The sequence below is a fragment of the Dufourea novaeangliae genome, unplaced genomic scaffold, assembly GCF_001272555.1.
Source record: "Dufourea novaeangliae isolate 0120121106 unplaced genomic scaffold, ASM127255v1 scaffold112, whole genome shotgun sequence".
NCBI lineage: Eukaryota > Metazoa > Arthropoda > Insecta > Hymenoptera > Halictidae > Dufourea > Dufourea novaeangliae.
The window spans coordinates 292,215-319,555 of record NW_015373993.1 but is presented as its reverse complement, the minus strand read 5'-3'; the positions used below and the strand labels follow the sequence as shown (position 1 = coordinate 319,555).

The following is a 27,341-nucleotide window of genomic DNA, read 5'->3' as shown; positions in this document are numbered from 1 at the left end:
TCATTCGGAATTCTAGTTATCTGTTTCGCACTCTCCACGAATTCTTTTACCTTCATATACATATATATGTATATTGTACGCCGCTGCCGAGAGGAAAGTGGAGAGGTCTATAGAAAAAAAAAAAAGAAATAGAATTCTCTACACGTCCGAGCGACAAGTGCACCGTCAGTCTTCCCGATTGGCGGTGTTACACGAGATATCATAGATCCGATCACGTGACCGTCCTGCTAAACATCCGAACGGGATTCACGGTCGGTATCGGAGACAGTGAGACGAGGAGAATTAAGTACAAAAAGATACCCAGAGTGACATCCACGATCGCGAGTGATTCGAAATAATAAAAAATAAAGAAGAATAAAGAAAAGGAAAACAATAACGAAGGAACAAAAAAAAAAAAAACGGGCGGCGACTTCGACTAGTGAGCGCTGGCCGGATGAAATCGAAAATAATTTCATTGCTATTTATTCTTAACCGTTGTAAACGAGCGAATCGTTGTATGATTTAACGATTTTTCATGGGTCCTCGCCCGGAACCGTGTTGAAATCAGACAGAGCCACGTAAAAGAACCCAAAACAAAGGAGAAACGAAGAAAATAAAGGTGAAAAAAACTTAACACAACTAGATTACTCGTCAATGATACTATTAACTTTTAAGAAAAACCAAAAAGAGGAAAACATTAAAAATTAACCGTTGTAAACGAGCGAATCGTTGTATGATTTAATGATTTTTCATGGGTCCTCGCCCCGGAGCCGTGTTGAAATCAGACAAAGGCACGTAAAAGAACCTAAAACAAAGAAGTAACGAAGAAAATAAAGGTGAACAAAAAAAAAACTTAACACACTAGATGAACTCGTCAATGATACTATTAACTTTTAAGAAAACCAAAAAAAAAAAAATTAAAAAACAAAAGCGTAGGTAGAGAAGCGAGGGTGGGAGGGGGGAGGGGGGGCAGGCATCAGGAGGACAGAAAGCAGAGGAAAAGAGTTCTGACGAGACTTGATGATGATGATGATGATGATGAGTCACACGTTGGCGGGTATAATGTTCTATTAGGGATTATTACACAGTGTATAGAGCCACCGATCGAGAGCGACATTATTATATGTATCATTGCGAATGAGCTGTTTCTAATAACGTGTATTGTTTGACACTGCGAGGGGGATAATGACGCTCCGCGCCGTGAACGAGGGAAACAGAGAAAGTCGAGAACGGGAAAGATCGTTTGGTATGTTCGAAGGGAAAATAACGTTTACTAGTCATCGACTCAACCGTTGCACGGAGTGTAACCATGCTTAAAGTTTTCTTTGTTCGCCGCGTGGAACCGTTCGGCTATTCGGGGCTCGAGCGGGCGTAATCCAGAGACTTTGGGCCGGAAAGCTGGTAAATATTAGGGTGCCTCGTTCCGAAAAAGCTGGGCCAGAGGTCATACTCGTCGAGGGTAGTCTCTGTTGTCCTCCACGCTCGTTCACCAGACGCTACCTTAAATTTGGATAAATCGTCGGTCGGGGTAACAATATCCCCGAAATCAGAGAACGTTCATTTTCGATTTTGCTCCGGAAATTGTTAAATTAAGTTGAATCTTGGCATGAAAATATCTGCAAACTCGAACAATGATCGTTTCTTCAGATCGAATGCTTGCGAAAATGAAAGATCAATCATTCCCCTATGATTTTGGGAAAAATGGTACCTCTGACTGGGGTCGAAGTTACTCGAACTAACGGTACTTGGGTGACGGGTGTTCCGTGTGTGATAAATCGTTGACTCGATTAGCGCTTTAAGTATGAACGCGGGAGACGTGTGTACGTGCGTCGATGAGAAATGTCCGTCGAGTTGCGAAGAGAATATCGGCTGGAGTGTGCTCTGTAATTGGTATGGTAGAAACGAAAAAAAAAAAACAAAAACACAGACGGGGGACAGATTGGAGTGCATTTAACACGCCGATGATATAACGAATGTAACGAACATATATATATAATATGTACTTATCGCGGTTAATTAACGATATGACACGAGTTATCGAGCCCAAAAAAGTATTCGCCAACCGAAAGGATAGAGTTTTCCGGTAATTGATTAGCGAGAACGTTGACAGAACAGAACTCGCGACGTACGAAATCGTAGAGGACGAGGAACCATCGGAAGAATGATTGTTCTAATTAAGATAGTTAATCTCAGCGAGTAACTTTTTAAGCAGGATTCACGTATATTGTAACGCGTATATGCATGCATAGACGTTAGGAGAATTATTCGTTGGATTTGTCGAACGGAACACGCGTGTGTACGAAAAATATTCCAGGGATTCCCCGTGTATTTCTGTACACGCGTGGCAGGATCGTTGATTTTTCAGTCGGTATAGTAGGCTATACCGTTGTAGGTTGGTATACCTGAGAAATCAGAAGTGAGAATTGATCGATATACACGTTGGTATATACAAACTCCTCTCGATTATTGTCCAGGCGTTATCCCCACCACTTGTCTTGACGAGGTTCGTGCTTTTGGTAAAAAACATATTTACGAGGGTCTGAAACATTTCTCCCTATAAGATTATTGTCCCGGCATGGACCCGAGTTCGGGACAATAATCGAGATGAGTCTGTACACAAATGTTCCGAGACCAGCCGATAAAAACGAACACGGTTTATCGTACAGATCGTACTTTTGTGATACCAAATTCCGTCGTGGACATCACAGACGTTATCGATCCCCCCGTCGGTTTACTCTTGCGTTCCTCCATCTTACATCTGTGCCCGAAGCAACGGTTCACACCGATCACATCGCTTGCTCGAATTATCAAATCTCCGGATATAAATCTGTTCCCGACGGGTGTTCGTAAACGGAGCCAACGAAACATCTGTGACGATTTTCGAGGCAAGCGGGGCATTGGAAAATACGTATACACGTGGAGGAATATCAAAATTTCGACTACAGCGACATCTGCCTTTTGTTCGTGCCCTCGGAAACGCACGTTCTATGAGGAGGAGGTTCATCCGAAAGGAGGCTAACCGAACGTGATAGTAAGAAACGTAATCCAAAGAGATTATTTGAAGAAAAAGAAAAATAATGATACAACAAACGCGCCATCCTGTAAAATTGGTGCTATTCTATATAACACGAAAAACCATTCATCGTCGGACGTTTATATCGCGAGAATTCTATCTTGCGGTGATCGATGGAATTCCCATCGGACATCACGAGGGCCCGAAATTAGGGGATTGTCGTCTTTCTTTGGGCCCTCGTGTTAATTACACACACACTTATTGTTACCGAGTAAAAAAAAAAAAAAAAAAACAAAGAGTTACCAATGTACTTAAATCTATTACGATGATGTTAAGTATTTAGATCTTGGGGAATGTGTTACCGTTAATGACGTGTACGCGGAACCACGTGGATTAGTATTGTACCGTATGTAGCAGGGGACAACACGATTGGGGCTCTCGTAATCCACGAAGCTAATTTACTGGTTCGCTTGGATTATGAAATTAGAGGCGTAGGATTGTTGGTTGACCCGTTTAGTTCAAACGAGGAATGACAGATAAGAACTCGAAAATTGTGAGAAGTTGATCGGGAAGGGAAGACAAATGTCGATGGTTTGTTTTGTTGTTGTTGTTTCACACGAGGTCTTGATAACGATTTACGGTCACACACACGCTTTTGTCACTCTCTAGACCGTCGAACGATCGAGCGTAATAACACGAAAAAGACATAATTGTTACGTTTCGTTCAGTGGAGAGGAGTTTTAATATCAACGAGCTTTCGGTTCGAATTTTGTTCTTTGCGACGTCGCCCCTGATTTCGAAGCTCGGACGTCGAATCCGGCGTCGAGGTCTTTAAACATGGACACCTGGTAATGACTCAAGAGAAAAACAAAAACAAATGGTATGGCTGTTGACATCATTATGCTTGAAATGTGTTATGAAAAATAAACAGAATGTACAAAAACTTGACCCTTGTGTGTGTCGTTTTTACCCGGTCGCGTGGCAAGAGGAAACGAAAAGCATCGCCGGGGTTTGCTGTTACGAGGCTGGAGGGAAACAGTATTTCAAATATGGCGAAATAAATAGATATTTCGTTTAGTGTTATTGGTTTGTCAATTTTTTGAACCAGTAGGTATTTAATATATCTTTTTTCATATTTAGTTGAAGAGGTTTGGAATATTTGTTGTACAGTGTAGAATATGAATCAGAAATTTGTTAGTATATGTGCCTAATACCCTGCAAATTTCAGATTGATACATTTGTTCGTGAGTTACAACCATAACTATGACCGAACTTATTATTTCTTGACACTCTGTATTCCACTTGTCTCAAGCTACACGGAGCTGATTCGCTTATCTGATCATTAACGAGGTATATTCTAATAATATGGTCATTTAGTGGGCCCTTTTTTACTTGTCTGACCATGTACAGGGCGTATTCTACTTGCCTGACCATGCACGCGGCACATTCTACTTGTCTGACCACGTACAGTGCGTATTCTACTTGTCTGACCATGCACATGGCGTATTCTACTTGTCTGACCACACACGCAGCTTATTCTATTTGCCTGGTTGCATACTGGGCACTTCTACTTGCTTCAAAACACACGACTATTTCACTTATCTACTTGCATATCTGTTAAATAACAAAATTTTGTTAATATAACATACTAGTATTAGTCGAGATAATAATAATAATAACATCAGACGTCGAGTTATGAAAGGTTTGTCCAGATTTCGATATTTTATAATAATTCATAACTATAAAACCTTTCTAAAGTTTTCGATTCTCATGTATTATGGTTAAAATAAAAACGAACCGAGACAACAGTAAAAATCAAGTTTGTATTAGTGAATATATTGACACAATACACGGACTTGTCAACAGCTATAGGATCGAGGCGAGAAATATAAAACACCGATTGCACTTCTTGAAATGTACAATATATTTCGACAGGTCCAATACAGCGAGGGATTACAACAATGCTCTGGGAATAATTTCGTAGATTGACGTCAATGTGGTTGAAGTGCACGCACTACTTGCCTATCCAAAGATCATATCTAAGTATAAGAATGATATTCCGATGTACCTATACATATGTTAGCGTTTCGGTCGTTAGAGGATAATTTCCTTTTGTGAGAAAATCGTCTGAAAGTAACGGTAAGGACGAACAAATGCGCGCACTTCGTCTTGGTGTAGTTTTACTGAACTAACGTTTGTCTCGCAGTTTAAAAATATTATGATACAAAAAAGTCGTCGGTGTACAGAAATATATGTATAATTTATGATTCTCCTTAACAGCGGCAGGAAACGTTTGAACTATCGTGGCCCGTGGTCATGAAACGACAATTGTGAGAAGTGCAATTATCGATTTCCAGCATTTGTCGTAAGATGATCCACGGTGGCAGGAACGAGTCAACGTGTACAAATCCCTTGATGCTTCTTGGATGATTCCTCGATACGGCAACGTTCGAATTTTTAGTCGTTTCTGAATAATTACTTTTCTGTTTTTGTTTTTTTTTTCTTACAAAATACACATGATCGATTTTTAAAAACAAGCTACCGGAGAAACTGCACGATTACAACACGCGTTTAAAAAACACTTTGAACAAAATGGAGGATCGTCTAATAATACTATCCGTCTCTGAAACATTCGGTGCTTAGAACCGTTGGTATGCTATGTGCCACAATGGATCGTGTCGTTAGTGGGGTTGATGTTCGTGTAAAAATTCGATAAATTGAAAAACGATATTGCTCTATTATGTTCTGTTGATATATAATCACACTTGGTGCATCGATTTTTACACAATTATCAAACCTGATAGCCATTCGTTGAGACACTTTACATAAATGAGATTAAACGCATTAAATAAAATTATTATTATTATTATTATATTAAGAGTGTACAATTCGTTTTTATCATTGATATTTGGCTTTTGTATAAAATACAGCGTAAAAAATAAGGAAAAGGGAAATGCATGTTGTACACTGAAACTCGTTAATAGACCCATCATCCAGGCTACCTACAGTCAAGTCGAAAAAAGAATTGACCAAGGTCTCCTATTAATCACTCTAAGGTGATTCTTGCTCTGTTAGGTTAGATGACGAGACCAAGTATACAGAAAGCGATGCTAAAATCTTTATATAACATAATTCCTAATCTTAAAGAACTTTGGGAGATACTTTCACCAATTAATGTTAAACCTTCTGAACTCTTGCTGAACCTCTATCGGAAGTCAACCTCGTGAATCGACTTTCTAGGTTAACTGCCTTAACCGTCTAACCTATCCCCCAACGATATCACAAGGATTCGTTCTTCCTAATATGTCGGATATTTTTAAAATGATTATTGCATGGATTACCAAAGTATAGGAACAATGTCACACCAAAGAGAGTGACATTTTTTTTAAATCAGAAACATGCAAGACATTCGAAATGTTCTGTTCCGAGATAGATCAACGATTGCTTTTTTTTTAGGTTAAGTCATCTTTCTCTAGAATCTCTATATTCTGCCCTCTTTTAGGAGAAATTCCGAGAAACCGAGTGTTTTCGAGGAAATTAAACCTATTCTTTTTAAGCTGCTTATCAATTGGTCGAACAACTCCGCGAGAATGAAGCAACGAATAATCTTAAAGCGATACGTTCCGACTCGGCGTTCCAGAGTGTACGAAAAAGTAATGACGCTTGGAAAATCGAAGATCTACACATATTAGTCCTCCCTTTATTTGTTTACTATATGCAAAACGCTACAGCTTACACATTGCATATACAAGTATGCGTTTAATAATAAAATCCAAGAAAAAAAAAAAGAGCTCTTATAATCCCACTGTCCAGTAACAACGTGTTTCGGTTAAATTAAAACGCAACCCTCTCTCGACGCCAACGACGCCGACTTATCATTTCGTTCTCGTGTCCATACTCTGTCGTACCCGATTCCCCCGATAAACGCCGTTACAACCAAAAAAATGGTCACGTAGGGTTTCGGTGAATACACGGTTCTCCCATCAAAATACGTTCCGACTGGATCGTATTGCAATACCGTCATCGCCACTCATCGCTGCTCAACACAAACAAACCAAATGAGAAGAAAAACAATGATCGTATACTTATTCGTAGTAGAGATCACGCAACAGAATTCATTCTTATAATAACAACGTATACGATGCGTTTGGGACCGGGTGGCTGACAACGCACGATTGTTATTTAGTCGATGGCCAGTAATTACAACGAGCCACTTTTTATAATAGATTGTTTTTTTTTTTCACATCATCAGAAAAATGTATCAAGTGCACGATTACAATTCGAACGAATGGATCACAACGATCAGAATAGCCACCCCGTTCCAGTTCGCAAACTGCTGTTCGTTACTTCGAACAACGTCCATCGAGTAATCGGTGGTGTCTACCGGGAATAGCCACTGATCTATCACACCGACCCTCCGACGAACAAAAGTCAATAAATGGTCCTTAAAAAACAAGCGAAATAATTCTCGTGAAAAGATCAAACGACGTAATCAGATACTCTTTCTCCTTTCTCTCTCTCTCTCTCTCTCTCGTAATAGGTTCCTATACAATAATCGTGGATTATGTACAGACATTCCTCGTTGATCAAGTGTCAGTGTCTCGCCTATGTCGAACAGGAAATGTGTCTCCCATATGACGGGGGTATAGAAGTAGACCTGACAGGAATATTATTTGTGTACCACTGAAATGAACCAACATTAGGGAAACAACACAGTGTGTTTGTGTGCCTCCTTTTCGGACCGTGTACGATCCGCTATTCGGTAGAAAAAGGTTAAAACCACAGCGTCCGTCCACGCTGGAGAGCCTCATATTGCTCCACGGATCCGATATTACTCGATATCCATATTCGCTTTCGAATACCTAAACAGGTTCCTCCGTTTAAACTCCAGATGTGTGTCACAATCTGAACTTGCTCTCAGATATACGTATATTTATATATATGTATATATATATATATATATATATATATATATACATATATACTTTGAAGTAGGGATCTACGCTTGGTTTAGACAGTCGTGGAACTTGAAGTAGTGGATCTTCATGGCTCTGTTGTTCGGGTATTTGATCTTGCAATGGGGACAGGTCGCGTCCACCGCTCCCTGTACCACGTACAGTGCCAGATCTGTCTCACGATGGAAGTTCTTGCTGTGCTCAGCGTCGTAGACGGTGTTGTGTGTGGACAGCATATGATCGGTCATCGCCTGTCGATTGAACACGTGACGGCCGCACAGATTGCAGCTGAATATCATACTTGTGTGCGTGAGCTCGTGGGCCTTTAACGCCGCATGGGACGGGAACATCAGCTTGCATCCGTCGACGGGACACGCGTACTTGGGCGGTGAGTTTTTGTGTTTAATGGTGAAATGCTGTCGTAGATGCGATATGGCGGAGAACGATTTGAAGCAAACGTTGCAGCACACCTTGCCGTCGTTTCCAACCAATGGGACGCATTCTGTGGTCGAGGTAGTCGCTGCTTTCGCGGCGTTCTTCATCATCCGTGACTTACTGTGCATCAGCTGTTTGTGTTTGTACAACACGCTCATGTTCGGGAAGAACTTTCGGCACACGTGACACATGACCGGTTTCTTTCCAGTGGTGGTCGTGTTCACGGCGATCGTCGGTTTCTGCGGTACATCCTCTTTCTCAAGTTTCAGCTTCTTCGTGGCTGATTCCTCCTGCGATGTTCTTCGTGTGCTGGATGGATAGATCAGGTGCTGTCGTTGATTGAACATCTCGCTGTGCAGATTCATTTGATGACGTTGCAACGATTGATTGCTGCAGAACACTTTGTGGCAAACGTTGCATATGTGCTGGGCCACCGTTGGTTTCTTCATGATCGATTGGAACTTGGCGGCGGCTACGTTGGTGGCTTTGTGCAGCTTCTTGTGTCGCCACAGCACCTTCTTCGAGCTGTAGAGCTTCCCGCATACGTCGCAAGGGAAGTTCCCTTGGTGTCGGGGTTTACGGACGCGAGTGAGGATCGGACAGGACTTGTGCCATTGCATGTGCATGTCCAACGTTGCCTTGTCGGGGAACACAGTGGTACAGATTTCGCACTGGAACTCCTCGCCGATCAGGTTCTTCTCGGACTTGTGGGCACAGTGCACGTCCCACAAGTGTTTCCTTAGCTCGGTGACGTCGTTGAATTTATCGTTGCATACCTGACATTGGAATTTACCTTGCGGCTTTGTCGGGGGCGGATTAGGGAATGATTTTCTTGCTCTGGCAGGTTTATCGGGACTGGTGTTCATGTCTTTCTCTTGTTTAGGCACGATCGAGTCTTTGATCGGTTTCTGGTCCTCGGTCGGTCTCAGTCGATAGCTCGATCTGTTGTGCCATCCACGGTGTATCTTGAGGGACGCCTCTTCTATGAACATTTTGCCGCATATGTCGCACTCGTAACCGCCGGCCTTTTTGTTCACGTGAGCAGTTTGGAAATGAAGATTCAGGTTCGCTTGGAAGACGAATGTTTTCGGACACTGAGGACACTGGCGCACGGGCTTGCTGGGCTTGTTGTGCTCGGTCATTATATGCCTATCGCGGATCTCCTTGCTCTTGAACGACCGGGAACAGTGGGCGCAACTGACATGGATTCTGGTCGGCTTGTGAACATTACGCGTGTGCCTTCTGAGATTCGCGTAGTTCGAGAACAGTTTGCCGCATTGTATGCATTCGTTTTTGTTTGTGCCCGGGTCCGAGGTGGCGCTGATATTCATCGGTTTAGAATCGTGAGAACTATCGTCCATAGTTCCATATTCGACGCACGAGCTGTTCGCGTTTCTTTCGTTGGGATCCTCTATACCATGATCCTTCATATGGATCTCTAATGCACCGGCGCTGCTAAACATGCTGCGACAAATCACGCAGGAGTAGATCTTCACCTTCAGATGGAGGTTCCTGTGCTCAGTTAGCTCTGCTCTGGTGGCAAATTCCAAGTTGCACAGAGCACAACTGTACTGGTTACTGTCCGATAGCCTACCGGCGTTCACCTCCGCCTCGAACGTGTCCCAGTCTTTAATGGGCGTCGAGATGTTTTGCGCACCTTTGGCAGGCTCCTGCTTCTCTAACACTGGCTTCCTGTTCACCGCCACACGATGCGTCTCGTGATGCGCCAGATAGTCGCTGGGAGAACGAAATTTAGCGTTGCAATCGGAACACGTGAAATCTTTCTTCTTATGTTCCAAAGTGACATGGGTGTGGAACTTTTTGAACACCAGGTACGTCATCCCGCAGTGCACGCATTTGTAGGATGTTCGAACCTCGGGCAGCAGACGCTGGCACAAGTCTCTGTGCTTGAGCATATTGGGTCTGTACCTGTAGATCATTCCGCACAAGTCGCAAACGTGATTGTGTGCCGGATCACCGTTCTTGTAAGGTCGGGGAATGTTCAATTCTCTTGCGCCTGATTTTCTCATCGATTCTTGTTTAAAAGCTGGCAGAGGCGAAATCGGTTTTAATTTCGGCGGGGATCGTGCTGGCGAGACTAGCTGTTGGTACTGTTTGTCCGAGTGCTTTGAAAGATGGCTAAGCAATTCTTTTCTATTCTGAAGGGAACGCAGACACATGTTACACGTGAAGTATTTTTCTTCGCCTTGGTTCGGGATCACAAGTGCGATCTTCATCGCGCACTCGAACGACGCACCACAGTGCAATTTATACATCGATCGGTCCGGGAACTCCGTCAAGCACGCGATACACGTGTATGGTCTCAGATCAGGCATATGCTGGCGAATGTGCGACAGTGTACTCCTACGGTCGCTGAACGATTGCTGGCAGGAATAACACGAAAACGTTTTCAATTGACTGATAATGTTTTGCTGCACTTGGGTCAACGGTGCATCTTTTTCCATACTCATCAACTCATCCTCCAGATCTTCGACCAACTCTTCTTCATCTTGCAACGCGAGCGTATCATTGCCACCATTTGGCTTCTCCGTGTGGAATCTTTCCATGTGTTTTGTGTACGAATATTTAGAATGTAAATGGATCTGACAGTGTACACATTTTTGCTTAAAAACACGCGTTCCCCTATAATGAGTATGAGGGCCTCTTCTGACTTTCTTTTTACTTGCTGATGTGGACGCACTGGGTTTTTGGGTTGAGTCAGCTTCCATTATTCTATCTTCTTTGTTGGAGAGGGGATTTGGTACAAGTTCGCTACCAGTGACAGATTCTATTTCTATGGTACAATCTGTATCATAGTCTTCTTGCGGCTCCAACTTTATACATACATCTGTATCTTTCGTCTGTGCTGGTTGAGCTTTCGGCACATCTGCCTCATCATCGGTTATTTCTTGAATGTGAATTGTGTTCACAGAGTTATTTATACTTTCTTGAAAATTAGTCGATTCCTAGAAGTAGAACATAGTACATTTGCCATATATCCTAATTTTTTCATGCTCTATTACCAAAATCAAAGTACTCACTACATCTGAATCACTGGTGGATTCTGAAATGACTTCGATATTGTCCTCGTAAAAATCCAAATCCACAGGTTCATCTTTGATAGTAACAACCTGCAAAAAAAAGGCAAGCGACACATTGATCACAACTATTCACAATACCCGTAGCAAACATTAGAATAAAAGAGGAATATTTACCATTGGGTTGGGTTGTAAATGTTTTTCTAGCCATTGATGTAATTTATCTTGCGATCGAAGACAAAGTTCCTTATAAATATGCCACTGATTTACACTTTTAACGCATTGTGCACATATCTGTGTTGTCAACTTGTCCGTGGCTGAAATCTAAAAAATCCATACAATGGATGAAAGGATGCATACTTCAGAGTCTTAATGTAACAAATAAGGGTGTTATTAAAGCAGGAACTCTCAAGAATATGCTTAAATAATCTTATTTTGATCGATATCTGTTGAACCAGCAAAGGCCAACCGAGGTATAGAAACACGGGGAGCATGTAGTCACCAAGTTCCAAGTTCCCTGACATAGGCAAGTCTAGACCTAACCTCAAAGGATATACACTGTGTATATGTACGAGGCGTAACGAGTTCAGCGGTACAAGTAAAAGGAAGAGGCGTTCAGGATCTGAGGATTTGTAATGCACGATATTTGACACGCACCTGAATCGACAGGCACGCTTGTATCTTAGTGGCCAACGACACCGGAGAATCTTGGGCTCCGAAAACCGACGTCTTCGGCTCGTCGTTGGATAAGCAGAGCCTGCACACATTTTCCATGTTTTGCAACTCCACCACGTCGTCCATCGTGGACGTCCACTGGCGTTCGCCTTCCTCCCAAGATGCCACGGTAGTCCGCCTGCCAACGAAACGCGCTTTTCACGAGCAGGTTAGGGACGCAGCGTTTTGTTTGTACGTCGACATTTGAAACTGAAACCGAGCGGTCCGTTTCGGCACGTTCCGCGCGTCCATGAACTGAAAGTTAGAAGAGGCGCGTGTCGGATCAGTGTCGCGCAGATTTTAGTTCGGTTCAGTCGTAGTTTTTATTTAAATAAGAAAGCTTGATTTGAATAATTTGTATCGCCTTGACACGTATCGCATTCTTTCCCCGATATTCAATTATTATGGTCGTTATACGCGAGTGCCACTTGCGAAGAATTTGCATCCAGTGATAAGGATAATGCACGTCTTAAAAATGGAGGGAAGTATGCATGGAAAATGATCTGCTTAGGAAAGTTCTATTTGCGACACGACTCGAACAGGAGCAGAGGAATAGACAGCAAGGTGTGGCGGTAAGTAAAACAATAATATTTATGGTTGGTCGAGTGATCTTTTATTATCTATATACTCTCCAATATACACTTGACATGCTATTGTTTCTCGTCTGTACATGGTGGTTAAACAGACTTGTATATACACAGCAGGTGAACGTACATGATACATCTTGTTCGAGCGTTGCTCTCGGTTGACATAACGGACAAGATGTGTTAAACGAAATCGAATGTTCCGCCATTTTTCGAAATTTCGACACATTCATAGCAAATTATGATTCTGGCGTTATAAAACCGATACAAAGTATAAAATCGAAGAGGTTAGAATGCAAGTTAGGTTGGTCGAACAATATAGCGTTGTTTAGAATCTTCTAATAGAAAAGGTTATAAGTGATTCCATGGCGGATATAACTAATCGCAAAAATTCGAGATGTAATTGTACAAGTTCGCAGATTTTCAATCTAAACAATTGTCACGAGTACGTTGCGTAGACACATTTCTACATATTAATTATTCACTTAATTTTCTCCGTGACAATTAATGACACCTAAGCTAAGAGAAAGAAAGCTTTTCAATCGAATATCATTTGAGCATTCGTTCCCAACGTGTTGTAAACATGGCGGCTACTAAATTATTCGCGCAAAAGCTCTTCTACTCGACGGTTACGGCTAAAACCATCGATCTACTTGGTACACACGGCGAGCTTTTGCGTGTGTTTTCGTTAAATGCCCGCAAGGATTGTGTATACAGTGCAAATTAGAACCATCGAGACGTCTCCCTAAATCTATTCTGCAATTTCTCTTGCAAAGCTATTCACATTAATGTACAGTTACAGGTATTATAATCGTCGGTATACATATATTTATTTGCATATTTCTATACACATAACGTCAACAACAATGTTCCGGCTGTTCCCGTTCAAAAATATCCTCCCCATTTCCCTGTCGTTTGTGCAAACTAATCGAATGTAATTCCGAATAGCACGCTTCCGGTGGAACAAACAGCGCCGCGCGAATCGAAAAGTTTTTTCCGTTTTTCTTTTTCTCAATCGAAATCTTTTAAATCAGTCCCCGTTTTTCCCGGCGCGTGTCTCGTCGAAAACCCGTGGCGTGATCTTCGACTCTTTCGAATTGTGCTAATGTGTGTGCTTTCGTCGGCTTTTTCCGCGGCTAGAAAATACGTTCCTGATTTCCGCCGTCGTGCTCGGTCCGTTGTTTTACGAACACTCGAACGGCCACGACATACCCGCGCCATTCTCGCGGCCAACGAGTTCCGGTCCGCGTTCCACCGTTCGCTCGATCTATCGTCGGGAAACGTGCGCGTTGGGCTATTGCGCAATTCAGGTCGTCAGGCAATTGGTGCTGAAGCAAGAACTCCGTTGCGACTGTTGACGAACGTAATCCTGGACGTTGAATCTCGTGTCGTCCGGGTCGTTGCTCTTCTTCGCTTTCAAATCTCTGAAAACAAATTAAATGCTTTTTAAGATTCGGCTCGTTCTTTACGCGTATAAACATATATTCGAGTAGGAACTGTTTCCGTTGATAAGATAGCAAGATAGCTTACGATAAAGTGTCTTACAAACTGAAGGATACTTCAGCCTTATATGTATCCTCACGAGGAAACTCAGCTTACGCTAGGGGAAAACGTGGAGTAGAAGAAGTGCCTCTTATCATTTGGTAAATTTATTTCAAGTACTGAAATAAAAGTGAAATCGAATGTTAATTTGGGATAAATTTCGTAGTAATTCCCGATACCAAATGGTACGAGGCTACAAAATTTTTTCCCCTAGCGGGAGCCGAGTTTATACGTCAGGTACAAAGACAGGTCAGGAACGTCCTTGAATACGGATCATTGTTGATTAGTTACTAGAGGATAGGTTCCTTTTTTCAATATATGTCAATGACAATTGTCCGGACGTTTCTGAGATATACCTGGCTACAGCGAGGAAGGCCAATTCGACGTTCAGGCCGGTTTTAGCAGAGGTCTCCATAAAGGGAACTTTGTACTCTTGCGCCAGTCGTTCGCCGTCTTCCCTCTTCACGACTCGTTCGGTTCCGCAGTCCGACTTGTTTCCTGAAAACAATCGTTTCGTATTCGTCACACTCCGATCGGATTAGGTAGACTCCACCGTTGCGGATATTTGAATCGAGGACAAATGGTACTGCTATTAAATAGAAATAGAAATAAAATTTAATGTAAAAATTCCTCAATCAAAATGTACAATGTAAGTCTCTAAACATTTTTTCTTTGCGAACGAACGCAAGTACATTATTCTAAGCTATTTAGCTCGAATCAATTAAAATCGACTGGCAACCGACTGCGTCCCTACCACCCCAACTCCCATGATCTTCGTGATCCCGCGTTAACATCTCTCCGTTAATTAATCATAATCCTATCAGTCGAGCGTTTCTTCATTCCCGAAACAACCGACAGATACATCACTGTCTCTAGTCCGGGCTTCTCTACTTTCTACAAAGACAAAACAAATAATCCGAACTGCTAGAACCAGTTACTGTGTATATCATTGCAACTTTCTCGGGAGCTGGACTCAGAGGAAAGCTAACTTCTACGTCCTTTTTCCATTAACCCTTTAACGCCCAAACCCATCAATCGTTAATTGTAAAATTATAAGACTGGTATATATGTTGTATCTTGTTATTTTGAAATCGAAAATATCGATTTTGAACAGACCTACTTTTTTCATTTTTTTTTTTAAATTTATTTTTGGAGCGAATAGGTGAATTTCTCAACTGAAAATACAAACTGTCAATCGATGAAGAAATCACGAATCCTTTTACCTGACAAATGTTAGATATTAACTGTCAACAGAATTTGTTGCAGTTTTAAAACGAGCGTTGCCCTGTTGCAACACTGGGAGTTAAAAACACGTATTGATTCATTCCGTTGCAAATCAATCCCGAACTCACCCAGCAACATGATGACGACGTCCTCGTTCGCGTGCTCCCGAATTTCGCTCAGCCAGGCCCTGATGTTGTCGTAGCTCGTCTTGTTCGTCACGTCGTACAGCAATAAAAGAGCTGAAACCGATAACGATCGTTACGCCCGTGATCTCGACAATTGCTAGACGGAAAATAAAAGCTTTTTCTGGTGATATCGGTGTTATTACGTGTCCCATCCGTTCCGCCTCTTTTGCCCAGGCTAGATAAATTATTCAGTAGTTTCGTCACGCGACAATTTTTTATCAGAACGTACGTTTGTCGACGACGAATTGGAAGAACGTAACTTCAAAGAAATTAAATTAGGGTAAACGTACCAACGAATGACCACTAAAAGTCGAATTTTAACCGACACTAATATTCATAAATATTTTGCACATGAAAAATTAGATTTTCTAATGTCCATACGTTTTTGTACCGTATAGATTTCAATTTGAAAAATTTTAAGAATATTATTAATCGAATTGAAACGAAAATATACTAGCTGTCACCTGTGATTGAGCAATATTAAGTAACTGCACATTTCTAACTAATGTTGCAAGAATTGTTTGAATTGAACAAAAATCAATATTTAATGATTTGCTTATTTTGATAACTAAATTTATTTATTTCTATATACAATGTTCATTTACTGGTGCATCCACCCTATAGTGTTTTCCTGGCGTTTTTCAAAATGGCCAGTACAATTTTCCAGCTTGTTGTTTCTCTTTTCCAAGTTCTTGGGCATCGTTTTGTTTTTCCAAGTTGTCGGACACGTCGCGGTAAGGGTTAGGGCGACCCAGATCCTCAGGACCGATCATTTAGAATTTCTGTCCACTCGAGGGAGCTTGTTTTCTTGCCATCGTTCCGCCATTTAAAGCCCAAGTGAAAGACACTATTCGTTTGCCGATGGTAATGGAAAAGAAGATAGCATTGTCGAAGTGTCGCCGGCACGTAATTGTTACCAACCCATTGAAATGTCCAACTATTGTTGCGGCAACGTCTCCAAAGAGTGTTCCTGCGGCGCAAACAATGGGAGCACTTCACCCACGGCGGATGCGGTGCTCCCTTCTGCATGTCTCCCGCCGCGAATCCAATTAAGTAGCTTTCCAAAATTAACATTTTGGTTGAATCCAGGACCGTCTCGCGACCTACATTCCATTGGAGAAAAAGCCACGGAACGCTTTAAATTATAAAAATGTCCGCGGAAAATATGTGACTTCGACGGGTCCGTCTAGGGAATTTTTAACGATACTCTTTAATCGAAACCGATTTAACTGGTTAGATAGATAGATTATAAATGAAAATTGAAATGAACTAACAGCGAATCTTTATTTTTCTGGTTTGTTAATCCCTTGCCTTATAACATGGAGTCAGACTCGTGGTGACGATATCAAAATGGATTCAACAAACGAAAATATTATTTGTTTTTTTTTTTAGTCAAAGTGAGATACTAGTTTGTTGGTATTAATATTTAATTTTTAGAGTTAATGTACAATTGCGATAAGTACACGAATTCCTTTCGTTTGTGGGGAATTATTGATGATAAAGTAATTCTGGAGACTGCAGATATTAAGAAAATCATAGGGTAAGGGGTTAAACAGCGACGACGAGTGCAAAACTGTTTACTGTTTTCTATAATCTTTTTATTTCCTACTTGCATAATACGCGTGTTTGGATTCAAACAAATCGCCATCGTGTACGGAGTAATGGTGGATTTTAAACGGCGGTTCACGAAGATACCGTTTCTGCACACTTGGCATCTAGAGCACGATATTGCATCGGATAACGGTATTTACATAATGCTAGGCTAGCTTATGCAAAGTTCACGACTTTTTGTTCCCCGATTTACCAGACGAGTGATAGAAAAAAAAAGAGGAAAACGTTCATCAGCATTTCGATCATCCGGCGAACATACTTTTTTTTTGTTCCATTATCTGTCACGATCGTTTTCGCGTTCCTTAAGTGGACGTTAATCGAGGCTGGTGTAGGTATCATCGACCGTGAGTCACAAGTTCGATCGATAAAATAATTTAAACGACTAATCATTTTAACCTATTCAGGGACGAATTTATTAAGACCAGAAAGAATATTTTCTTTATTCCTCGGTTGTATTCAAGTAAAATATATTTATAAATAATATCGAAAATCAATTGGTAAAATATCCATTTTTCTTGGAAAATTTCCTAGCGAATATTTAATTACAGCTTTGGGATGATTCTTGAATGAAAGAAAAACTAAACGTACACGTAAAATTTTGTTGAGATAATTTTCAAATAATTTCGTAATCATTTAAAATTAAAAAATTCAATTACCGTGGGCGTCTCTGTAGTACGCGTGCGTCACACTTCGAAATCTTTCCTGGCCGGCGGTGTCCCAAATTTGAAGTTTGACGGATGTGTCGTCGACGACGACCACCTTATTCTGAAAGAACAGAAGAAGAAATAAAATATTCATAAATATCACTTGTTCGTTTCGTTTCCCATGGATAACAATGCATTTTAATAATAAATTTACAATTATTTTATTCGTAACTTTATTATGAAAAAATCGATCTTGACGATATCAACGCGTGCGAGCAATGCATTTAGTTCACGAGGGATAGAAAAATATAGTGACATCGATGCCCCTTTAGGGGATTAGCGTCTCTCACCCTAAAATCAATGCCGACGGTGGTTATGTAGTTCCCGGACAGGAAACGGCCATCCCTGAATCGCGTTAGAAGACAGGTTTTCCCGACACCACTGTCGCCCAATAGCATCACCTATATTCCGTGGAAGCTCATCGTAAAAATACAGACTAGTCGTGAAAACTGCGGGGAGTGTTTTCGGGTTCTAGAGAGATATCAAGAATATTCAGATCGGGGGTGGGACGTTTGTGCAATCTTCTGATACTATGTGTCGTTACGATTCCTTTGATTAAGGGATCACATACCTTTAAACTATTAAATAGGAGGAAAAATTAAAGAATTTGTTTGTATATGCAGAATTGTTATTTATTAAAAATTTCACATGTATATCCCAGATAGCACATGACGCCTGGAAGACGTCTATTTTAGGCCTGAGACGTCTTTATGATATCTGGGATCTTATTATGTTATTTCCTTAGTAATTTCTGAAAAAAATGCTAAAAACTCTGAAAAAAATCTAAATCATGCACGACTCAAAAATTCGGCTTCGACGAGATATAAGAATAGACCTAACATCTTATGGGACTTGGTGTCCCACGAAAATCACGCTGGTTAAGCACCTCCGCATAAAACTTTCCGATATAAGAAATTACATCGTGATAACGCACAGCACACACACCCGTGACTGCATATAGCGATACATACATACACTATTGCCACGGTTTCGCTAGCAGGGAATGGAATTCTGAAATCGTACGGGTGTTTCTGGCGTCCCCGAAGCATGGGACAGAAAATTACATTGTTAGGTCTATCCTTATATCTCGTCTGTGATCGTAGCCAGGCAACGATCACGGATAAGGTGTATCAGGAGAAAGAGAGAGACGGCAGGACCTTGAAAAGGAGCTCGCCGTGCTCGGGTGGGGCCTGTTGGCCCGTGGAGTCCACGCTGTCCCGCGAGGACAGTCGTCTGGCAGGGCCCATCGACTCCTGGGACCTGTTGAAAGCCGTGCTGCTGCCCGGTTGCGGACTGGTGGGGACGGGCTGGGCCGTGCCCCTACCCCCACCACTGGTCCCAGTACCGCTCGACCAATCACTGCTCGACGGCCTGCTGCCGCGTGACCCGTGCCTGCTACGCTTCGTCACGGTACGCAGTTTCTCCTCCGTGGCGCTCATGAGCCCCTGTTACCGGGAGCACCAATTTGCTCTTCTTCTTCTCGGCCACTCCTCGTCGCGCCTGTCGTCGTTGTGGTCGTCCTCGTCGTTGTCGTTTCGATCCTTCTGCTTCTCCAGGGGCCAGGGACTCTCGCCTCCTGTCTTCCTTCCGAGGTCAATCAACTTTGGACCAAACGACAGAGAGAGGGAGGCAACGGCCCAAGTCCTCTTTCACTTTGCGCCTCTTCTCGCCTCTCCTTCGCCCGGTTCGTCGGTCAGCTCGAGCCGATCCAACGTATGTACAACAGAGTGAAAGTCTCCGAGTGTATTCGCGCGAGGCCGCGATCACTGTTGCGGTCGGCTCGTTTGCTTCGAGATCGCTCGCAGCTCTCCTATCGGGGACACCCTCGGGGATCTTGCCTAGGCAGATTCGAGTGATATTTTTTTATCTGTACGGTCAGGGGAGAGACGGATTGAGAATGAAATATGATTAACATTCGAGGAATCGAAGGGGTTATGGTTTGAGATTGATTGTGTAGGAACAGTCTCATGGGAATTATTGCTTTATAGAACATTTCGATACACTGAGATGAGAAGACTCGCGGCGGAATGATACTCGATGAGGATCGTAGGTCTACTAGCGGATTGTTCGGTGATATATATCGTAGATCAGGTGAAACTACCCCAACGGTGTACGATAAAATGAAGTGTCTGTACATAAAAGAGCATCTTCGACGGCAGCATTCGAAGCTCAACGGTAAAACCGAGGATCTATATTTTATATGCATCACGAAATGGCGGAACTCTACCGTAAGCATTAAAATGGAGATCTTATAGGGTGAGTTCAGGAGTAACGTCACTTTGGCAATCTTTCGTTTGTTTTTTTTTTTTTAATTGTTTATTGATTTTCGAGTGAGAAAAGTTTAGAATTGTTTGTAGTTTTTCATAGCGTGTTTTATTGAATGAAACATAAATCGTTCGAATTAGTACAAAATCAAAAATGTTATTGGCTTTCGACCAAAATAGATGGCGTCTCGGCTGAATTTATTATTAAAAAGCTTCTGCCACGTTCGATGCGCAACGAGACTAGAGTTTCAACGGGAACTTTCTAACAGGATTACTGTAATAAACGTATACTGGATCTATTTTTCCCCGTTTAGCGCTCGAGGATCATTAATCTAACCGGCTAGGTAATTAATATACTCGGGAAAACGTCCAGTCCCATCGCTGGACGCGATAAACGTACTAATATAAGGTGGCATTTCGTGATCGACTTCGAAGCTGTCATAATCGTTCGTGTTGTCACGTGGTGGATTGTGTAACAGACCAGCACCTATTTTGATCCGACGGGTTATACGTCATCTACGGTTGCATAAACGGCGAAGCGTCTGATAATTAAGCCCGCGAAGTACGCGCGTGCTCACCATTGATTCCTGGTCAATATTACGTTCGATGGGATCGTTCGGCGAGTTCCGATCAAATTCCGTGCGTTCGACGATTCACCGTTGTTTGTTCGAACAATTGTTTGTCGATGGACGATATTCGGTAATTAGATTACTCTGTAGACGATGTTACCGTTGTATAACACGGTATTCATATGATACGGTTAGGGAATTGGGGAAACCTTCGAATAACACGGTATTTCTGTAACACAGGATTCTTATGAAACGGTTAGGGAATTAGGGAAACCCTCGAATAATACGATATTCCTATAACACGGTTAAAGAATTGGGGAAATCCTCGGGTAACACGGTATTCCTATACTCGGTACAGTAATGTCTCGATGAGTGCAACAAACATTCATTGCAAGGCGAAAAGATCATCAGCCCGTCATAAATTTCTTTTTTACCCGAAGCCGAGCCTCTGCTTAACTTCTGTTTCCTCTGTTTTGATTTCAAAAGGGGATCCTCCCAATGGTGGGAATAAATATGTAGAACGATGATTAAAACTGTTACAACAATGCAATATGAAAACGAAGAAATCGGTTAATTCAAGGATTTCAATGTTTCCGAAAGCTTTTCATAATTACGGTGGTTCTGGTGTTAATCTGGTTATCGTATACACGGCAATCAAAACCGTTCAATAGAAAATCATCGTCGACCGTGTAATCCACGGGTCGAAAAACGATCCGAAAACAAAAAAAAAAAATAAAAAATCGCCGTCAATATCTTCAGAATTGGCTAATTCCGCGGGGCCAGATTCGATTGCTGTTCGTGACTCGATGAACACGGGAAGCAATCTGTGTACCCGGTGCGAACGAGTATTTAACAGCCCGGTCCAATAAACGTCGTCCTCCGAGAATAGCGCAGATAAAACCGAACCAGTCCAGCAATAATTTGGAACCGAACGGAACCGTGGATTTGATGGAACTCTACACCAAACTGTTTGTTCGATGAGTGACGCAAATACGAAAACGCGAGTTTCACCTCGTTCCGTGGATATTTCGGTTGAATAAAATCTGGTTGAAGTGTATTTTAGCTGCGACGTAGCTACCATTTTGGAAACTGGATGCTTCCAAAGGTGGACTCAGTTAAGTGATTTTCATAAAAGATTTTATCCACGGTTCCCCATTTTGGGAGGAAACGGGGAGTGGGCAATTGGCCCCAGAAACGAACGGAATAAGTACCAGAACGGATAGACATAAGTACAGCTAAGTTGGGATAACTTTGACTCAATCAGGAGCAACTTTGTCCCAAAGGCAGAAAATGATCATTAATTTTACAGCTTGTTTGCAGGTATTTCTACGTGAAATACCTATTCCCTTGGAAGATTAATTTTATTCAAGAATTCGCAGAGCTGCAAAATCGGAAATGATCATTTTCTGACTTTCGGAATGAACGTTACCCGAGATTACCGGTACCAAGGCAATTAGAGGTTTGCTATTGTGGGAGGTTCTGTTGATACATTGACATAATAACAGTGAAACTTCAGGAAGGTTTATAAAAATAGACGGTAATGCACGATTCTCCGATTGTTCTAAAGAATTCATGATCCCAATTCAAGCTGTCGCCAAAGAAACCAGTGATGTATCGTTCATTATCTCCTAGTAAGAGCGTTACCGATGAAACAGGAATTTAGGGCCATAGACGAATGGTTTCGGAGGACACAGATAAAACTGGGTAATAGAACAAAGATTGGTTACCAATAATTGAAAAGATTAAAATCGTATTTTCAATGGTTCGGAGGGATTAGAAGAAAAAAAAGTCTTAGAGCTAAATCGAGGGGAGTCGAATTAGCTTGTTTGGGTCTTGGGATGATTCCCGCGCGAATTTCGCCGGTACAAAACTGTATCCTGATGTAGACACGAGGCCAGTCGGGCCAGCCTACCCGGTTTGGGCCCACCCACGCCGTACCTGCCGCCAAAAAAGCCCTCGGGGTTCAGACGGAACAGGCCCTGTTGCCGGCGCTGGTCGACCCGACTGGTGGCGCCCTTCACCGAGCTCCACCTGAGACAGGCCAGAAGATGCGATGCTACGGAGCGCTGAACAGTGTTGCGATTGCAAGTATTAGCTGGATAGAACCATTTTTTTTTTTGTTATATTTATTAACCGTTTTACTACGAAAGGAGTATATATACGCCCTCACATGTCTATCAGTATTTACGAAAGGCGTATACAGGGTGAACTACGAATCGTGATCAGTAAAGATTACTCTGTTATTAGCAATCCGATCGAAAATGTTTTTATCAGGTATAGCATGGTTTCAAGAGAGCTTTAACTAATCTAAATAATACTATGTGTATCGTAAATTTCAAATTTCAGATTAATAATAGTAAATTCAGAAATTCAATTAATAGTATTTATCAGTAATAATTTTAAATAAAAACTCTTACGAAGTGCTCACGCTCTGTCGTATCTTGTTATTTTGAAGTCAAAAGCATCGACATTAAACAGACCCGATTTTTGTATTCTTTTTTTTTATTCATTTTTCAAGGGAATAGGTCAAAGGGTTAAAGACGTATTTCTCAGAAACTGGATTTTCCTTTCCACTTTTCACGCAATAAGTAGTCGAGTCGGTCACCTAATAATCGGTCGAGTCGCTAAGCCACCGTGTAACAAAGTTGCCTTTGAAAGCCTTTAATTATTTCGCAAATGGAGCACGCTAGTCCTTTTTCGGTTCCAGCGGAACAACGTTTCTTCCGTTAATTACACCCCGTTTCGTTTGAACTTCGATTAATCCTCTTGCATTGTGCCAGTCGGCCTTGGCTTTGCTACTGGGTGTTATCATCGCACTGGTGCCATTGCCACGGGTTGCTCCCGTCCTCAATTGCGTCATCGCGTCACACGCCAACGATTTCCTTCTTTCCTGTCGGCTACCTTCGAACGACGACGCCTTTTCTCCGTGTCAGTGCCACCGTTACAGCTGCTCCCGTTCAGACTAGACGGAGATATTTTCTGCCCTGGTTTTGAAATTGTCCCTTCAAAATTTACCCTTTGGCTCTCAGAGACATGTGGGCTCAAAATATTCTAAACTACGAGTTTCGGAAAAGTATGAAAGTCAAATTATCTATGTTTATCTAATCTGTCGGAATAGATGTACAATAAATCCTCGATGAGTGTTTGAAGATTCCTCGGCACTGAACATTAAATATTTCATAAACTAATAGTGATATGTGGCTGACACAGATATAATTGGCTTCAAAATTCCAAGCTCTATCACTGTGCTAAACCAAATGAAAAAATCAGTGCAGACCTCTTCTCAATGTCAGGAGCATTCGAATACTTATCGAGGATTTACTGTATTCCAATTGCTTAATAACCGTGAATATTTTGGTTGTCAAGGGTTAAAATCGCGTTTCATGTTCATGAATCCCATCACAGATTTGAATTGGATTGATGGATTCGTGGATTTGTCGCGTACGACAATGGACCAGGTGATATAACACGTGTTCCGCGAGTCAATCATTGGGTTCCCTACGACACGCAAGCTTTCTCGAATCCTGTGACCGTGGGCAGCTCCATTGGAAGCACTGACTGCATCAACGGTCGCATTAATCAATAACGCATACCCGAATTAACGATTGATCGGACGTACGAGGCGATCAATAATTAATCTCGCGTACAGGTGGGCGTGCTGGTATTCGGTGTACACGTCTGCACAGGTGTGCCGTTGTAATTGAATGGACGGTCGGCGGGGAACGTGGTTCCCTTTGATCCATGAAGACGTCATTTTACATTCTCCGATGAGAACGGGGGAGTATAAATCACGACGATAATGATAACTTCATTAACGACGTAAAAAGAATAACCGCAGGATAGATGGATCTTTCTTTCTTCTGACGATCATGGTGGTCATTGAACTATACGTGAAAGAAATTGTGAATTTTTCATTTTCTGAAATGGTAACTCTCATATTTTAGCGCGTTCTGTTTTTTGAAGAATTCATTTTATGAAAAGATTGCAAATATTTTACTTTGGAGATGTGTGCTTTTATGGTAACGATTATTCAGGTGCTTTTGACACGAAATAATTCTGTGGGCTAATTTGAACAAAATTGTGTAAATTGTTATGATATTACCGACATGTAAATATGTTTAAGTAATGATGAAAAGGACACCGATAACACGCAAATTCTTGCTGATATTTTTCGATTTATTTGAAAAACTAAGGTTCTAGAAGAAAATTTAATCACAGTATACGATAGAGCAGAACTTTCTGCTAAGGAAAGTGCCAATGGGAGTTATTTCATTGGCGACACCAGTTTTACTAATGGCTGATGGACAGTGACAAAGAATAATTGGAGTAAATTCATACAATTTTCTGTAATATTTCTTCTCAGAGTTATACTTTCTTGTACTTCGTGAATTGTAGTTCGAGAATGGGTCATAAGGGCTCGCCCCACTGAAATAATGGCCGAAAGAAAGTGTATTTGGGGATGAAGGTTGGGGCGAGTCGACGTAGCAAGGTGAAGTGGTCCTGCTGTGACAAAGAAACACTCCACCCCCCTGCCCCTTCTCGTTATTTCCTTTGACTTCGCGTTCCGTGGCAGCCCACGAAACATCAATCGACTATCATGCCGTCGGTATGTACTAACAAGGCTAATAAAAACTTGGCACACTTTTGTCGTTCGAACGGGTCACGGTTATTAGGGAAAAAGGTTTCCAGGAGGGTCGCGAAACAACCCTCGGAGAGGCTGGGAGGATGGTTAATGGGGTCCTGTTTCCGTGTACAAGACGAAAATACACGACGATAATGATTTTTCAAAAGCGATCATTAAATAATCTCCACTTTCCACGTAATCGTTTTTTGAAATTTAATACTATGAACATTTTTCAGTTTATCGTCTTGTTATCTCTAACTAAGATCGTAGATTACAGTAATTAAGGAAGTCATTAGTTGAAATTTACGAACAAAAATAATTAAGGTAAATATAACGATTATTGTTGGAGTTTTCGAACTGAATCATCACTTCCAGCGCATCACATAATTTTTTAATGTAGATCAAGGCAAATTACGTGGTCTGCACCATTTGTACTTCTTTGAATTTTTTTTTTTTTTGATTAACTACTTCTTTGAATTGCTTTGTATCGGAGAGATATGATTGAAGTATATTCAAAGTATGATTATATGGGTGGAATAATGTAAAAAAGTAAGGGTTCGGACACTCAGAGTAACTATGACAAGAACCATTCATCGGTCTGACGAGATCCCCAAACAAGTGAGGTTCGATCGAGCAGATCTCTGGGTAAACTTTCAACATATCATCATTGTGTGAACCCTCTCTTGTAAACTTCAAGAAAATTAATGGTTGGTAATCTCTTCGTTGAGGGGAAAAATCGTTATGGAAGTACGGGGATTCGAACCCGCGAGAGGTTTCTTCGATGTTCGGATTCGTACGCAACGACAATAACCACTTCACCAACGCAGTTATCGTCACGTTAGTTTTCATTTTTAACTACATATAGTGTAAACGTCGTAGCATACATTATATTATACTTAAAATTATTTTCAAACGTCTTGTTTTTGTATTTTCACCCAATTAGATTAGAAATACCAGTGATATATTTCTGGTGAAGAATAATCCGATTAGTTACATTGAGCTCTATTAGATGGCACTGCCAGCTATTTACGTGGCGATGTGACTCACACGACATTTGGAATACAGACTTTGGTTAAGTCCAATTATATTAGGTGTACAAATTAATTCAGTTACCTGTACTGAGATTTTAATTATTCAATCCTTAATTCTCCCCATAAATAGCGTGTTTCAAATCGTAATATTGAAATACATACAATATTTTGTGATAAATTGAAATACATTCACATATTGGAACAATAATAATTACAAATATGCACTGAAATATACAATTCGAATTTCGAAACAATAGCAGTCACGAATGGTATCGTTTGTCAATAGAGAATTATTAATGCACGTAATTAATAATAAAAACGTTCTTTACAATAGAAACGGCAAAAACCTACAAACCTTCTTATTCTATCATCGAGATAATAGAACCAACAGGCACATACAAATTAAGATTTCCAATGTTGACTTTTACTAATAAAGAACCTCCGCGCGTCATTGAATGTTTTTCCGTTTTTATGATTACTTTTCATTAATAAGGTATCCAAGGTAAAACACGGCGTGCTAGATATTCAGAGAGATAAAACAAGCAGCGAACGAAACGGTTGGACGCTGTAAATAAAACCTCGAATAAATATTCCGGGAACGGAACGTTTTCATTGTTCGTCAGAAAAGAATTTCGTGATCGTTTCAGTGGAATTCGTTCGTTGGAAAATTATAGAAACTATATATATCGAGGCGATTCCTCCAATTCTACCGGAAACCTCGTAATTCCGTGGATACTAAAAGGGCCGCGGGATTGGTCAAAGAAATCGTTTCTCCTCTGGCAGCTTCATTTTTCCGAGAATTTGTACCGTTTTTTTTTTTCTTCTCTTCATCGCGTGTCGGTATTGAGAACCAGTGCTTGATTAAATTT

At 41.4% G+C, this 27,341-nt stretch overlaps 2 protein-coding genes across 2 annotated transcripts in view; both read right to left on the bottom strand.

Annotated features, from left to right (window-relative positions):
• Positions 1 to 7,991: 7,991 nt before the first annotated feature.
• On the bottom strand, positions 7,992 to 12,267 carry LOC107187790 (zinc finger protein 658B-like). The gene is made up of 4 exons (XM_015575964.1): positions 12,078 to 12,267; positions 11,598 to 11,744; positions 11,424 to 11,513; positions 7,992 to 11,348 (listed from the first exon to the last, which is right to left on the bottom strand). Exons 1-4 carry the CDS (start codon positions 12,219 to 12,221, stop codon positions 7,992 to 7,994), a joined length of 3,738 nt encoding a protein of 1,245 aa, XP_015431450.1. The 5' UTR covers positions 12,222 to 12,267.
• Positions 12,268 to 13,619: 1,352 nt separating this feature from the next.
• The window catches only part of LOC107187838 (ras-related protein Rab-37), an 80,676-nt gene continuing 66,954 nt past the window's right edge, over positions 13,620 to 27,341 (bottom strand). Inside the window, exons 4-7 of the mRNA XM_015576016.1 lie at positions 17,937 to 18,045; positions 15,613 to 15,723; positions 14,617 to 14,758; positions 13,620 to 14,142 (exon numbers count right to left, since the gene is read on the bottom strand). Coding sequence (XP_015431502.1) covers positions 14,025 to 14,142; positions 14,617 to 14,758; positions 15,613 to 15,723; positions 17,937 to 18,045 — 480 coding nt within the window. The 3' untranslated portion in view covers positions 13,620 to 14,024. The remainder of the gene's footprint in view (positions 14,143 to 14,616; positions 14,759 to 15,612; positions 15,724 to 17,936; positions 18,046 to 27,341) is intronic.

What these genes read in the sequence shown, in the direction of transcription:
- LOC107187790 (XM_015575964.1), bottom strand. Translation starts at nt 12,221, where the DNA reads ATGGACGACGTGGTGGAGTTGCAAAACATGGAAAATGTGTGCAGGCTC. An exon ending in ATTTACAACCCAACCCAATG is followed by an intron (nt 11,514 to 11,597) that starts GTAAATATTCCT and finishes TTTTTTTTGCAG; the next exon opens with GTTGTTACTATCAAAGATGA. An exon ending in CCACCAGTGATTCAGATGTA is followed by an intron (nt 11,349 to 11,423) that starts GTGAGTACTTTG and finishes TTCTACTTCTAG; the next exon opens with GAATCGACTAATTTTCAAGA.